We start from the raw sequence: 17,026 nt of genomic DNA, 5'->3' as shown, positions 1-17,026 counted from the left end.
AAATTTGTACGCTGTTGTCTGCTTGGTATCAAAAAATTCTGTAATCAATATACTATTAAAATGTATAATCGATGAATTTTTGGCTCGTCTTAAAATATTAGAAATTAATACTTTTTTGACGCGGACCCTGTGCGACGCATCCTTATTTTATGTTTATCGTATTAAAAAATTTGTACGCTGGTGTCTGCATGGTACCAAAAGATTCTGTAATCATTGTACTATTAAAATGTATAATCGATGAATTTTTGGCTCGTCTTAAAATATTAGAAATTGATACTTTTTTGACGCGGACCCTGTCGACGCATCCTTATTTTATGTTTATCGTATTAAAAAATTTGTACGCTGGTGTCTGCATGGTACCAAAAGATTCTGTAATCATTGTACTATTAAAATGTATAATCGATGAATTTTTGGCTCGTCTTAAAATATTAGAAATTGATACTTTTTTACCGCTGACCCTATGCGACGCATCCTTAATTTATGTATAGCAAATGAAAAAGTTTGTACGCTGTTGTCTGCTTGGTATCAAAAGATTCTGTAATCAATGTACTATTAAAATGTACAATCGATGAATTTTTGGCTCGTCTTGAAATATTAGAAATCGATACTTTTTTACCGCTGACCCTATGCGACGCAACATTATTTTATGTAAATCAAGTTAACAAATTTGTACGCTGGTGTCTGTTTGGTACTAAATGATTCTATAATCAATGTACTATTAAAATGTATAATCGATGAATTTTTGGCTCGTCTTAAAATATTAGAAATTTATACTTTTTTACCGCTGACCCTATACGACGCATCCTTAATTTATGTATAGCAAATGAAAAAGTTTGTACGCTGTTGTCTGCTTGGTATCAAAACATTCTGTAATCAATATACTATTAAAATGTATAATCGATGAATTTTTGGCTCGTCTTAAAATATTAGAAATTAATACTTTTTTGACGCGGACCCTGTGCGACGCATCCTTATTTTATGTTTATTGTATTAAAAAATTTGTACGCTGGTGTCTGCATGGTACCAAAAGATTCTGTAATCATTGTACAATTAAAATGTATAATCGATGAATTTTTGGCTCGTCTTAAAATATTAGAAATCGATACTTTTTTGACGCGGACCCAGTGCGAGGCATCCTTATTTTATGTTTATCGTATTAAAAAATTTGTACGCTGGTGTTTGCATGGTACCAAAAGATTCTGTAATTAATGTACTATTTAAATGTACAATCGATGAATTTTTGGCTCGTCTTAATATATTAGAAATCGATACTTTTTTACCGCTGACCCTGTGCGACGCATCCTTAATTTATGTATAGCAAATGAAAAAGTTTGAACGCTGTTGTCTGCTTGGTACCGAAAGATTCTGTAATCAATGTACTACTTAAATGTACAATCGATGAATTTTTGGCTCGTCTTAAAATATTAGAAATCGATACTTTTTTACCGCTGACCCTATGCGACGCAACCTTAATTTATGTATAGCATATGAAAAAGTTTGTACGCTGTTGTCTGCTTGGTACCAAAAGATTCTGTAATCAATGTACTATTTAAATGTACAATCGATGAATTTTTGGCTCGTCTTAAAATATTAGAAATCGATACTTTTTTGACGCGGACCCTGTGCGAGGCATCCTTATTTTATGTTTATCGTATTAAAAAATTTGTACGCTGGTGTCTGCATGGTACCAAAAGATTCTATAATTAATGTACTATTAATATGTATAATCGATGAATTTTTGGCTCGTCTTAAAATATTAGAAATTGATACATTTATGCCGCTGACCCTATGCGACGCATCCTTAATTTATGTATAGCAAATGAAAAAGTTTGTACGCTGTTGTCTGCATGGTACCAAAAGATTCTGTAATCAATGTACTAATCAAATGTATAATCGATGAATTTTTGGCTCGTCTTAAAATATTAGAAATCGATACTTTTTACCGCTGACCCTATGCGACGCATCATTAATTTATGTATAGCAAATGAAAAAGGTTGTACGCTGTTGTCTGCTTGGTACCAAAAGATTCTGTAATCAATGTACTATTTAAATGTACAATCGATGAATTTTTGGCTCGTCCTAAAATAATAGAAATTCATACTTTTTTGACGCGGACCCTGTGCGACGCATCCTTATTTTATGTTTATCGTATTAAAAAATTTGTACGCTGGTGTCTGCATAGTACCAAAAGATTCTGTAATCATTGTACTATTAAAATGTATAATCGATGAATTTTTGGCTCGTCTTAAAATATTAGAAATCGATACTTTTTTGACGCGGACCCTGTGCGAGGCATCCTTATTTTATGTTTATCGTATTAAAAAATTTGTACGCTGGTGTCTGCATGGTACCAAAAGATTCTGTAATTAATGTACTATTAATATGTATAATCGATGAATTTTTGGCTCGTCTTAAAATATTAGAAATTGATACATTTATGCCGCTGACCCTATGCGACGCATCCTTAATTTATGTATAGCAAATGAAAAAGTTTGTACGCTGTTGTCTGCTTGGTACCAAAAGATTTTGTAATCAATGTACTATTAAAATGTATAATCGATGAATTTTTGGCTCGTCTTAAAATATTAGAAATTGATACTTTTTTGACGCGGACCCTGTCGACGCATCCTTATTTTATGTTTATCGTATTAAAAAATTTGTACGCTGGTGTCTGCATGGTACCAAAAGATTCTGTAATCATTGTACTATTAAAATGTATAATCGATGAATTTTTGGCTCGTCTTAAAATATTAGAAATTGATACTTTTTTACCGCTGACCCTATGCGACGCATCCTTAATTTATGTATAGCAAATGAAAAAGTTTGTACGCTGTTGTCTGCTTGGTATCAAAAGATTCTGTAATCAATGTACTATTAAAATGTATAATCGCTGAATTTTTGGCTCGTCTTAAAATATTAGAAATTAATACTTTTTTGACGCGGACCCTGGGCGACGCATCCTTATTTTATGTTTATCGTATTATAAAATTTGTACGCTGGTGTCTGCATGGTACCAAAAGATTCTGTAATCAATGTACTATTAAAATGTATAATCGATGAATTTTTGGCTCGTCTTAAAATATTAGAAATCGATACTTTTTTGACGCGGACCCTGTGCGACGCATACTTATTTTATGTTTATCGTATTAAAAAATTTGTACGCTGATGTCTGCATGGTACCAAAAGATTCTGTAATTAATGTACTATTAATATGTATAATCGATGAATTTTTGGCTCGTCTTAAAATATTAGAAATTGATACATTTATGCCGCTGGCCCTATGCGACGCATCCTTAATTTATGTATAGCAAATGAAAAAGTTTGTACGCTGTTGTCTGCTTGGTACCAGAAGATTCTGTAATCAATGTACTATTAAAATGTATAATCGATGAATTTTTGGCTCGTCTTAAAATATTAGAAATCGATACTTTTTTGACGCGGACCCTGTGCGCGGCATCCTTATTTTATGTTTATCGTATTAAAAAATTTGTACGCTGGTGTCTGCATGGTACCAAAAGATTCTATAATTAATGTACTATTAATATGTATAATCGATGCATTTTTGGCTCGTCTTAAAATATTAGAAATTGATACATTTATGCCGCTGACCCTATGCGACGCATCCTTAATTTATGTATAGCAAATGAAAAAGTTTGTACGCTGTTGTCTGCTTGGTACCAAAAGATTTTGTAATCAATGTACTATTAAAATGTATAATCGATGAATTTTTGGCTCGTCTTAAAATATTAGAAATTGATACTTTTTTGACGCGGACCCTGTCGACGCATCCTTATTTTATGTTTATCGTATTAAAAAATTTGTACGCTGGTGTCTGCATGGTACCAAAAGATTCTGTAATCAATGTACTAATCAAATGTATAATCGATGAATTTTTGGCTCGTCTTAAAATATTAGAAATCGATACTTTTTTACCGCAGACCCTATGCGACGCATCATTAATTTATGTATAGCAAATGAAAAAGTTTGTACGCTGTTGTCTGCTTGGTACCAAAAGATTCTGTAATCAATGTACTATTTAAATGTACAATCGATGAATTTTTGGCTCGTCTTAATATATTAGAAATCGATACTTTTTTACCGCTGACCCTGTGCGATGCATCCTTAATTTATGTATAGCAAATGAAAAAGTTTGTACGCTGTTGTCTGCTTGGTACCAAAAGATTTTGTAATCAATGTACTATTTAAATGCACAATCGATGAATTTTTGGCTCTTCTTAAAATATTAGAAATCGATACTTTTTTACCGCTGACCCTATGCGACGCATCCTTAATTTATGTATAGCATATGAAAAAGTTTGTACGCTGTTGTCTGCTTGGTACCAAAAGATTCTGTAATCAATGTACTAATTAAATGTACAATCGATGAATTTTTGGCTCGTCTTAAAATATTAGAAATTGATACTTTTTTGACGCGGACCCTGTGCGACGCATCCTTATTTTATGTTTATCGTATTAAAAAATTTGTACGCTGGTGTCTGCATGGTACCAAAAGATTCTGTAATCATTGTACTATTAAAATGTATAATCGATGAATTTTTGGCTCGTCTTAAAATATTAGAAATCGATACTTTTTTGACGCGGACCCTGTGCGAGGCATCCTTATTTTATGTTTATCGTATTAAAAAATTTGTACGCTGGTGTCTGCATGGTACCAAAAGATTCTGTAATCATTGTACTATTAAAATGTATAATCGATGAATTTTTGGCTCGTCTTAAAATATTAGAAATTGATACTTTTTTACCGCTGACCCTATGCGACGCATCCTTAATTTATGTATAGCAAATGAAAAAGTTTGTACGCTGTTGTCTGCTTGGTATCAAAAGATTCTGTAATCAATGTACTATTAAAATGTATAATCGCTGAATTTTTGGCTCGTCTTTAAATATTAGAAATTAATACTTTTTTGACGCGGACCCTGGGCGACGCATCCTTATTTTATGTTTATCGTATTATAAAATTTGTACGCTGGTGTCTGCATGGTACCAAAAGATTCTGTAATCAATGTACTATTAAAATGTATAATCGATGAATTTTTGGCTCGTCTTAAAATATTAGAAATCGATACTTTTTTGACGCGGACCCTGTCGACGCATCCTTATTTTATGTTTATTATATTAAAAAATTTGTACGCTGGTGTCTGCATGGTACCAAAAGATTCTGTAATCAATGTACTAATCAAATGTATAATCGATGAATTTTTGGCTCGTCTTTAAATAATAGAAATCGATACCTTTTTACCGCTGACCCTATGCGACGCATTCTTAATTTATGTATAGCAAATGAAAAAGTTTGTACGCTGTTGTCTGCTTGGTACCAAAAGATTCTGTAATCAATGTACTATTTAAATGTACTATCGATGAATTTTTGGCTCGTCTTAATATATTAGAAATCGATACTTATTTACCGCTGATCCTGTGCGACGCATCCTTAATTTATGTATAGCAAATGAAAAAGTTTGTACGCTGGTGTCTGCATGGTACCAAAAGATTCTGTAATCATTGTACTATTAAAATGTATAATCGATGAATTTTTGGCTCGTCTTAAAATATTAGAAATCGATACTTTTTTGACGCGGACCCTGTGCGAGGCATCCTTATTTTATGTTTATCGTATTAAAAACTTTGTACGCTGATGTCTGCATGGTACCAAAAGATTCTGTATTCAATGTACTATTAAAATGTATAATCGATGAATTTTTGGCTGGTCTTAAAATATTAGAAATCGATACTTTTTTACCGCTGACCCTATGCGACGCAACATTATTTTATGTATATCAAGTTAACAAATTTGTACGCTGGTGTCTGTTTGGTACCAAATGATTCTATAATCAATGTACAATTAAAATGTATAATCGATGAATTTTTGGCTCGTCTTAAAATATTAGAAATTGATACTTTTTTACCGCTGACCCTATACGACGCATCCTTAATTTATGTATAGCAAATGAAAAAGTTTGTACGCTGTTGTCTGCTTGGTATCAAAAAATTCTGTAATCAATATACTATTAAAATGTATAATCGATGAATTTTTGGCTCGTCTTAAAATATTAGAAATTAATACTTTTTTGACGCGGACCCTGTGTGACGCATCCTTATTTTATGTTTATCGTATTAAAAAATTTGTACGCTGGTGTCTGCATGGTACCAAAAGATTCTGTAATCATTGTACTATTAAAATGTATAATCGATGAATTTTTGGCTCGTCTTAAAATATTAGAAATCGATACTTTTTTGACGCGGACCCTGTGCGAGGCATCCTTATTTTATGTTTATCGTATTAAAAAATTTGTACGCTGGTGTCTGCATGGTACCAAAAGATTCTGTAATCAATGTACTATTTAAATGTACAATCGATGAATTTTTGGCTCGTCTTAATATATTAGAAATCGATACTTTTTTACCGCTGACCCTGTGCGATGCATCCTTAATTTATGTATAGCAAATGAAAAAGTTTGTACGCTGTTGTCTGCTTGGTACCAAAAGATTTTGTAATCAATGTACTATTTAAATGTACAATCGATGAATTTTTGGCTCGTCTTAATATATTAGAAATCGATACTTTTTTACCGCTGACCCTGTGCGATGCATCCTTAATTTATGTATAGCAAATGAAAAAGTTTGTACGCTGTTGTCTGCTTGGTACCAAAAGATTTTATAATCAATGTACTATTTAAATGTACAATCGATGAATTTTTGGCTCTTCTTAAAATATTAGAAATCGATACTTTTTTACCGCTGACCCTATGCGACGCATCCTTAATTTATGTATAGCATATGAAAAAGTTTGTACGCTGTTGTCTGCTTGGTACCAAAAGATTCTGTAATCAATGTACTATTTAAATGTACAATCGATGAATTTTTGGCTCGTCTTAAAATATTAGAAATTGATACTTTTTTGACGCGGACCCTGTGCGACGCATCCTTATTTTATGTTTATCGTATTAAAAAATTTGTACGCTGGTGTCTGCATGGTACCAAAAGATTCTGTAATCATTGTACTATTAAAATGTATAATCGATGAATTTTTGGCTCGTCTTAAAATATTAGAAATCGATACTTTTTTGACGCGGACCCTGTCGACGCATCCTTATTTTATGTTTATCGTATTAAAAAATTTGTACGCTGGTGTCTGCATGGTACCAAAAGATTCTGTAATCATTGTACTATTAAAATGTATAATCGATGAATTTTTGGCTCGTCTTAAAATATTAGAAATCGATACTTTTTTGACGCGGACCCTGTGAGACGCATACTTATTTTATGTTTATCGTATTAAAAAATTTGTACGCTGATGTCTGCATGGTACCAAAAGATTCTGTAATTAATGTACTATTAATATGTATAATCGATGAATTTTTGGCTCGTCTTAAAATATTAGAAATTGATACATTTATGCCGCTGGCCCTATGCGACGCATCCTTAATTTATGTATAGCAAATGAAAAAGTTTGTACGCTGTTGTCTGCTTGGTACCAGAAGATTCTGTAATCAATGTACTATTAAAATGTATAATCGATGAATTTTTGGCTCGTCTGAAAATATTAGAAATTGATACTTTTTTACCGCTGACCCTATGCGATGCATCCTTAATTTATGTATAGCAAATGAAAAAGTTTGTACGCTGTTGTCTGCTTGGTATCAAAAGATTCTGTAATCAATGTACTATTAAAATGTATAATCGCTGAATTTTTGGCTCGTCTTAAAATATAAGAAATTAATACTTTTTTGACGCGGACCCTGGGCGACGCATCCTTATTTTATGTTTATCGTATTAAAAAATTTGTACGCTGGTGTCTGCATGGTACCAAAAGATTCTGTAATCAATGTACTATTAAAATGTATAATCGATGAATTTTTGGCTCGTCTTAAAATATTAGAAATCGATACTTTTTTGACGCGGACCCTGTGCGAGGCATCCTTATTTTATGTTTATCGTATTAAAAAATTTGTACGCTGGTGTCTGCATGGTACCAAAAGATTCTGTAATTAATGTACTATTAATATGTATACTCGATGAATTTTTGGCTCGTCTTAAAATATTAGAAATTGATACATTTATGCCGCTGGCCCTATGCGACGCATCCTTAATTTATGTATAGCAAATGAAAAAGTTTGTACGCTGTTGTCTGCTTGGTACCAAAAGATTTTGTAATCAATGTACTATTAAAATGTATAATCGATGAATTTTTGGCTCGTCTTAAAATATTAGAAATTGATACTTTTTTGACGCGGACCCTGTCGACGCATCCTTATTTTATGTTTATCGTATTAAAAAATTTGTACGCTGGTGTCTGCATGGTACCAAAAGATTCTGTAATCATTGTACTATTAAAATGTATAATCGATGAATTTTTGGCTCGTCTTAAAATATTAGAAATCGATACTTTTTTGACGCGGACCCTGTGAGACGCATACTTATTTTATGTTTATCGTATTAAAAAATTTGTACGCTGATGTCTGCATGGTACCAAAAGATTCTGTAATTAATGTACTATTAATATGTATAATCGATGAATTTTTGGCTCGTCTTAAAATATTAGAAATTGATACATTTATGCCGCTGGCCCTATGCGACGCATCCTTAATTTATGTATAGCAAATGAAAAAGTTTGTACGCTGTTGTCTGCTTGGTACCAGAAGATTCTGTAATCAATGTACTATTAAAATGTATAATCGATGAATTTTTGGCTCGTCTTAAAATATTAGAAATCGATACTTTTTTGACGCGGACCCTGTGCGAGGCATCCTTATTTTATGTTTATCGTATTAAAAAATTTGTACGCTGGTGTCTGCATGGTACCAAAAGATTCTATAATTAATGTACTATTAATATGTATAATCGATGAATTTTTGGCTCGTCTTAAAATATTAGAAATTGATACATTTATGCCGCTGACCCTATGCGACGCATCCTTAATTTATGTATAGCAAATGAAAAAGTTTGTACGCTGTTGTCTGCTTGGTACCAAAAGACTTTGTAATCAATGTACTATTAAAATGTATAATCGATGAATTTTTGGCTCGTCTTAAAATATTAGAAATTGATACTTTTTTGACGCGGACCCTGTCGACGCATCCTTATTTTATGTTTATCGTATTAAAAAATTTGTACGCTGGTGTCTGCATGGTACCAAAAGATTCTGTAATCAATGTACTAATCAAATGTATAATCGATGAATTTTTGGCTCGTCTTTAAATAATAGAAATCGATACTTTTTTACCGCTGACCCTATGCGACGCATCCTTAATTTATGTATAGCAAATGAAAAAGTTTGTACGCTGTTGTCTGCTTGGTACCAAAAGATTCTGTAATCAATGTACTATTTAAATGTACAATCGATGAATTTTTGGCTCGTCTTAATATATTAGAAATCGATACTTTTTTACCGCTGACCCTGTGCGACGCATCCTTAATTTATGTATAGCAAATGAAAAAGTTTGTACGCTGTTGTCTGCTTGGTACCAAAAGATTCTGTAATGAATGTACTATTTAAATGTACAATCGATGAATTTTTGGCTCGTCTTAATATATTAGAAATCGATACTTTTTTACCGCTGACCATGTGCGACGCATCCTTAATTTATGTATAGCAAATGAAAAAGTTTGTACGCTGTTGTCTGCTTGGTATCAAAAGATTCTGTAATCAATGTACTATTAAAATGTATAATCGATGAATTTTTGGCTCGTCTTAAAATATTAGAAATTGATACTTTTTTGACGCGGACCCTGTCGACGCATCCTTATTTTATGTTTATCATATTAAAAAATTTGTACGCTGGTGTCTGCATGGTACCAGAAGATTCTGTAATCAATATACTACTAAAATGTATAATCGATAAATTTTTGGCTCGTCTTAAAATATTAGAAATTAATACTTTTTTGACGCGGACCCTGTGCGACGCATCCTTATTTTATGTTTATCATATTAAAAAATTTGTACGCTTGTGTCTGCATGGTACCAAAAGATTCTGTAATCAATGTACTACTAAAATGTATAATCGATGAATTTTTGGCTCGTCTTAAAATATTAGAAATTGATACATTTATGCCGCTGACCCTATGCGATGCATCCTTAATTTATGTATAGCAAATGAAAAAGTTTGTACGCTGTTGTCTGCTTTGTACCAAAAGATTTTGTAATCAATGTACTATTAAAATGTATAATCGATGAATTTTTGGCTCGTCTTAAAATATTAGATATTGATACTTTTTTGACGCGGACCCTGTCGACGCATCCTTATTTTATGTTTATCATATTAAAAAATTTGTACGCTGGTGTCTGCATGGTACCAAAAGATGAAAAGATAAATATTATAATTGTTATATAATATGTAAAGAACAATAAAAAATTATATGCACTTTATATATCGTAATTTTATTATGCGCAAAGTAAGAATGTAGAGAAATTAAGTAGTACGAGTCAACAATTGCTCACAACGGTTAACCTTTTCGTCGCGCAATCACTTAATCTTTAACATAAAATCATAAATGCGAGTCAAAAACAGTAAAAAATAACACGCACTTTATATATCACTAGACAACACAATCACTTCAAGACTTTCGACTAACGATATAACACGCCCCTTTAATATTTAAATTTTTAACAGAAGAAAGTGCTCACAAAAAACAAAATTTTCTACAAGCATTTTTTGATAATCGAGATAATCACAACATTGAGACTAATTACAATTTTATTGACGAAAAGATTTATTAATAGTTTTTGATTGATATTAACTACTTTAAACTCCGTTAATATTTTTGACAGTTATCAGCTGATTTCTGTAAAAAAATATTATTTTTTTAGAAATATCATTCATTTTAATATAAAACTGAAGAATGGCGCGCATGTAGCACGGGTTTGTGTTGTTCTAGTATAATAAATCATATGCATATGTTTTTACCATTTCAATTGCTGCATATTGCAAAAATGCACATCAGACATTACTGATTTATCCCACAGAAAAAGAAATTATATCTGCACTGGAACGATTACTTTCTGATTTATATTCGTAGCGAGCGATGCGAGTGTGAGGATATCGTGACGAAGCTCTTGGCGAGACAGATGTCGATGTTCACGCGCTGTCTCGTTCTTTTTTTTTAATGAAAGAGTGGGCGAAATAAAGAAAGGGAAGAACGGCGCGACAAAGCTATTCGAATTCTCTGATCGGTCAATAACGTTTTTTCCGGGAATATAAATGTCTCCGCGAGCAACCAAACGACACTGTTCAGTTCGGAGTAGGTCCCGCTTTGCCTTTTAATCTTGTAGCTTCGCCTCTTTTAATTTCATTCCATGGACCTGTCCCCTCCATAACTGACCGGTGCAATTTCTCCTTTCGTCCGTTGATCTAACCGAATGTGCATCCGTGAATGGACCCTCTATGCGTTACGCAGGATCACGTACCAGTGAGCATGATTCATACAGTCATATCAGGATATTTCGTCGATACACATTCAAACAGCCATTGCTTTACATATGATATTTTCATATGCACGGTAACTCATCTCTGCTACATCAAAGAGCTGTGATAAAAAATGGTCGGTTTTACTGTTTGTCTGGAGAATAAAAGAGATTGCATGCAAAATGCATCAGGATAAAAGAGATTGCATGTTTGCATCTTACATTTTAGAATAATTAAAAGTATCTATCTTTTACGAACGAGAAACATAAATCGCATTAATCAAATATATCAATTTAAAGACGTGTAGATCCTTTTTTCATTAGAAAAAAACAAATCTTTATGTTATTCAAATTTAATATTATTTTATAAGACTAAATCAAAATTTGTTTAAGCTTTTATTAAACATATATAATATAATTCGATTATCCTCTATCATTGTTTATACTCTTTAGAAGCATTCAAGAATTTAATTTAATCTTTCATGAAAAAAAATTTCCAAATACGTTAAAATTTTTTTATTTGTTTAAATTCTGATTGCATCGTTAAAATATTTTTCATCAAAACACGCGTGAAAATTGAAACCAAAAATGTCAATATTTCTTTTACCAATCCACAAACATTTCCATATTAATCAAGAATTATTTATAATGATCACTCAAAAAAATGGTTTTGCAATTGTAGCAAAAATTTTTTAGGTGCAAAAAATTAACTGAGGTAGACAAATGATTAGCACATATTGCAATATCGTATATATTTTGCACGTAATCAATCTAAATGACAGAGACAGAACTAAAAAATTCTATCTGTGACAAACGATAATTCTATCTGTGACAAACGATATTCTATCAGATACAAAAAATAGCGATAATTTTTGTTGCGACATCTAGAAATTTTTTTGCGTGATATATAATATCATTGAGCGATAAAAATTAATTTATTTGAAAATTAATAAATTTCCTTAATGTGCAATTAGGCAAATTAATAATTAGCGAAATTCGTAATTTTCTACTCTTTATTTTAGCAAATGTAACTCACGAATTTATGCAGGTGATTTTGTCAACGATAATATATCTGAAATTTAGATATTTACGAAAGCACATTCGAATTTTTTTTATCCAAGTGCCTTAAATTAAGCTTTTATGAAAGCTTGTTATTATCCTTTAAAATGCGTTCTCATCCGTGCGTTTCTAAGTTTATTATTTTTTTATCTTATTATTTACTTTTTTAAAAGTGATATACGAAATCGAAGGAATAAGAGAAATTTTTTTACCTTATTAAGATTGCCCTATATGCATTTAATATTATTCGGTCTTATAACAGATGCAGCAATTATTCATGCATAAAATGCACGTGATTATTCTCTAACGCAAATGAGATAGTAGCTTTGAAATGAGGTAATGCACGTAATTTTAACGAATAAGCGGCCACAATGAACCTAATAAACTGAAGTTCCGCGATTTGCTCACCGGGACGTGTAATGTACGTAACGAAGTGGAAAGTTTTCACTAGCTTTCTGAAGCTTCAATTTATAAGAAGAGATAAATAACTTAATAATAATGAATGAATAAATATACATTTAATATTAAAAGTATATACAATATGCTTAAAGTGAAAAATTAATAACAAAACATGGTGTGATCTTTTCTCTCTATATAATATATATTATTCTTAATAAAACGATCACTATATTTTTAATAAATTTTACATATTTAGTGAACAATATAAATTCTCACATATAATGATTATCACGAAAAATAGATGCAAAATGGTTTACAACTTCTCTTTTCGCGCAATTGATTTTATCTAAACAACTACCGGTGATATTTCTTATGAGATATTGAGAACCTCTTCGACAACGAACGATCGGTCCAAAAGCCGATCTACCGCCGAAACCATTCTTCTTGCTCTCGAGCAACTTCGCAACGATGCTCGAGGATATCTACGGCGAAAACGCTGAAAGATTCGGTACCGTAACAGTCGGACCGGGCGCATAAATCAGCTGCACAGGCTCGTGTGAGGGAGGTGACGACGCCGGCAGGCCACCCCGTCAATAAAATGCAAAGACGAAGAAATAAAGTTAAAGATAAGCCGCCCCCGGACCCACGCCGAGAGTACTTGGACGCCGAGTCCAGCGATGAAGCGGAAAGGCGCAGTAAGATTTACGAGAAAAATATTAAATGTATCCACTCCTTCTCTCTCTCTCTCCCTTTCCACTTTCTTTACTCTCGCGATTTTCCGCTCCTTTTTCACGGCTCTTCACCTTCACTCCGCCTGTTCTATTTTCGACATCTTCGAACCATCGTTTTTAACCCTTGTTTCGTACGATCTCGCTTTCTCGCGCACGTCCCTCTAATTCCCCCATTAAATCTTCAAAGATATCCGTAGAATCGATCATGAGCAACATTCGTGAGGAGAATATTGAAATACTTTCGTTTTCCACGCGATTCTCGATGGCGAAATGGTTATCCCGTTTTATTTCGTGACTAAATCATCCTTCCCAGATATACCCTAAATCATGATGTGTGTAATTCCGTTATCACTAGGCGATATCCATGATTGATACGTATCACTGATAAATTTTTGAATACTTCGTTACAGCGCGACGTTGATTAATTAAGCAGGACGGATTTATTTAATTCATTTGTTAGTTGGTGCGAATCGTGCGCGTTACGACAACCGTATAATTTCTCTCGATATACTTCTGCAAATATTAACAAGGCAACAATAATAATGGCCACGTTAACCATAATGCGGCTAATTTGAAGCAAGTACGCTCGACAGCTCGACGCGCTCGAATTTCAACATGGATTCGACGAGAGGGCCGCATCCAATTTGCAATTACAATGGCTGCTTTGTACGCTGAATGCCGCGAGTGTATTTGATAATCATAAATTCCACGATAATTTTAAAGACGAGATAAATGTGTGTGTGAGAGAGAGATGGATATACATATGTATACGATTGCATGTCGAGAAAGTGCTCGGTATATTAACAAATATCCCGAATCCTCGATTACGTAAATTATAACATATCGCGCGTAAGCCAACTACTTGCGACGATTAATCGGTCATTCGCAGATTCCGCACAGATTGCCCGCAGATTCCTAATTTGTCCCCCCATTTGGAATTATGGCAATTTACTCCCCTTCGATCGCATCCGCCGCTTGCTAGTGAAAATGAAGCTAATTCGTCCCCTCCGCGAATTCTCGTGGTATTTGCACGATCCGCGAAAGTAGGTGAACTTGATAAACCGATAATCTATATGCAAGCTTGCCTATGCGCGCGTCTATCCACTGCGAACTAACGTTATTATCCGGAGAATCTATTCTTCCACGTGAACACGGACGAGAAGAAACGGATCTACAAATCCATGATCCGTAAACAATTAACGTCACGTTACGTTACGGATGATAGAGAACGGCGATTTTGTCCCTTGGCCGATTGCAGTAAAATCCTCTATCTGATCTCACATTAATCTACAAGAGACCACGTAAATTCAATTATCTATATGACAGAATGATCGCGTTCTTTGGCGATGGCATTAAAAAAGAAAAGAAATCAACAGCATTTTATCAAATAACGTTTTAATCTCTGAATCATATCTCGAGGATATTGTTTAAAATTATCATCTGTACTATACACAACATCTTGTATATAATAACTTCTTTATTACTAGAATAATAAAGACAATATGGATCAAATAATAGATTAATACTGATTTATTTTCTTGCGAAAATTTATCATTTAGATTGTTCGACTCTATTTATGATTTCTCCTTCACCGTGTTAAGCACTGTTTAATAATTTTGCGACAATATATCTGCGAGAAAGTATACACGTGAGACTGATAAGTTCGCTGCATGTCGCGAAAGAAGACATCGTCATATCTGCATAATGCCCGCTATCATAACGGAAGGATAAATCGCTCCAACGTGGCCTACGGTAGCGTCTCTCGATCGCGACGCGACGTGTTTCCTCTTCCGTCGATTTACTAGCTCTACTTGCGATTTATAGTTCCTATTAGATTGCCAAGAGCAAAGGCACGGATGGCAAACGGGCGGCGGCGGATGGATCCCGGGATTGAGACTGCGGAGAAGGCCTGAGGAATGATATCAGAACGAACGAGAGAGAGAGAGAGAGAGAGAAAGAGAGAGACCCTTAAAACGAATGTCTTCTATTTAATCTGGCTGGCGGATTTAGGAGGACCCATCGCGCGCCGTCGCTCCAATTGACGACTAACGAACGGCCAGCGCCTCCCCTGGAATTTGTTTCCTCTTTACAATGACCCTTATTAGTTACGAGAGAACGCCTTTTCAGCGAACGCGGAGTATATATACCCATCGCGCGGGGAGATCGAATTTTATTTTCAGAGTCCGCAATCTACGGTAGAGATTGTCTCAAAGCGGATATTGTTGCAGGTGAAGAAGAAGAGGATGAAGAAGCCGAGTTACGTCCGATATATGGGATGGACGAAATAAACGAATTGGTGAGTGTACAAGGCGAATTATATGTATAATGATTTTTTATTTGTATCTTAAATTAAATCTATAATTTCAAGATTAAATAACATTTTTAATTTTATTTTTTACAACACTTGTATTTATTTCGGAAAATTATACATATAACTATAAAATCTCTTGTTCGTATAAGCGCTAGCAAATAAATATTATATTTAAACAACTTGGATTAATCTTCGCATTGAAGCAACCGCGTATTTCGAGAAATAAAATACGTTGAGAAAGAAAAAAAAATTATTTATTCACTCATTTGTACCGAAAGCAGGAAGTCGGAAAAATTCGGTATCCTCGGCACCTTTTTCAGATTCAGTGTGTTAAGGATATGACAACGCTGAGCGGTCTGACGGATAGCGATTGGACGTGGAAATGCGATAGGGACATCCGCGAGTTCTTCCACGACCCAAGCATTCCGGTCCTCTGCGTCTATCACATGGACGGTGACCTGACCACAGAATTTTCATTTCCTACGGTAGCCGTGCACGAGCTAACCTACTTCGTGAGACAACCCAACGAGATTCTCTATCCGGAGAACTTTCGCGAGCGCATTCTCTTCGGGTCGTTGAACGACAAGGTGGAGGACCATATACTGAGCGTCATCCAGAACGTGTTTGCACCGATCTTCTTCACAATCGAGACTTGGCCGGACAGTATCCTTCTCCCTGCTCTCTATATCTGTTATTACGTTTCCATCAAACTCAATTAATTCGCGCAACTAATGCAAAAAGTTTCGCGAGTAGCACAGGGACTGAGAGACGTGAATTCGCAAAACCGAGGGATGTATAACGATAGGCCAACGGGAAAAGCCCGCAAAAGTTTTCTCATTTTTTCGCTCCCTCTCCTTCTCTCTCTCGTCTTCTTCTCTTTTTGTTTTGTTTCGGCAAATAATGTACGTGTACAGATCGCGAGTTACGAAACTTTAATTGGGTCCAGGCGCGATATCCCGTCTTCTTGCGGGCTCCTCGAGTGACCCACTTGAGACCGCGCTTCGCCGTGCGATGTAAATTCTGTTTAACTTTCAAATCCCGCGTTCCGCGACCGGTTGATTTTGCAGTCGGCGATGATTTAAAGTTTTTCGTGGATTTAAATGTACG

At 34.1% G+C, this 17,026-nt stretch overlaps 1 protein-coding gene across 1 annotated transcript in view; it reads left to right on the top strand.

The window, feature by feature from the left end:
• Positions 1-13,475: 13,475 nt before the first annotated feature.
• The window catches only part of Kl-2 (dynein heavy chain 2, axonemal kl-2), a 44,272-nt gene continuing 40,721 nt past the window's right edge, over positions 13,476-17,026 (top strand). Inside the window, exons 1-3 of the mRNA XM_083031806.1 lie at positions 13,476-13,572; positions 15,837-15,904; positions 16,240-16,609. Of these exons, the coding sequence (XP_082887932.1) occupies positions 13,476-13,572; positions 15,837-15,904; positions 16,240-16,609 (535 nt within the window). The remainder of the gene's footprint in view (positions 13,573-15,836; positions 15,905-16,239; positions 16,610-17,026) is intronic.

This window comes from Prenolepis imparis, unplaced genomic scaffold (genome assembly GCF_030444845.1).
Source record: "Prenolepis imparis isolate NDT839.2.m4 unplaced genomic scaffold, iyPreImpa1.0 SCAF_1, whole genome shotgun sequence".
Lineage (NCBI taxonomy): Eukaryota > Metazoa > Arthropoda > Insecta > Hymenoptera > Formicidae > Prenolepis > Prenolepis imparis.
The sequence above is the reverse complement of the archived record's forward strand: the minus strand, read 5'-3'. Positions and strand labels throughout refer to the sequence as shown.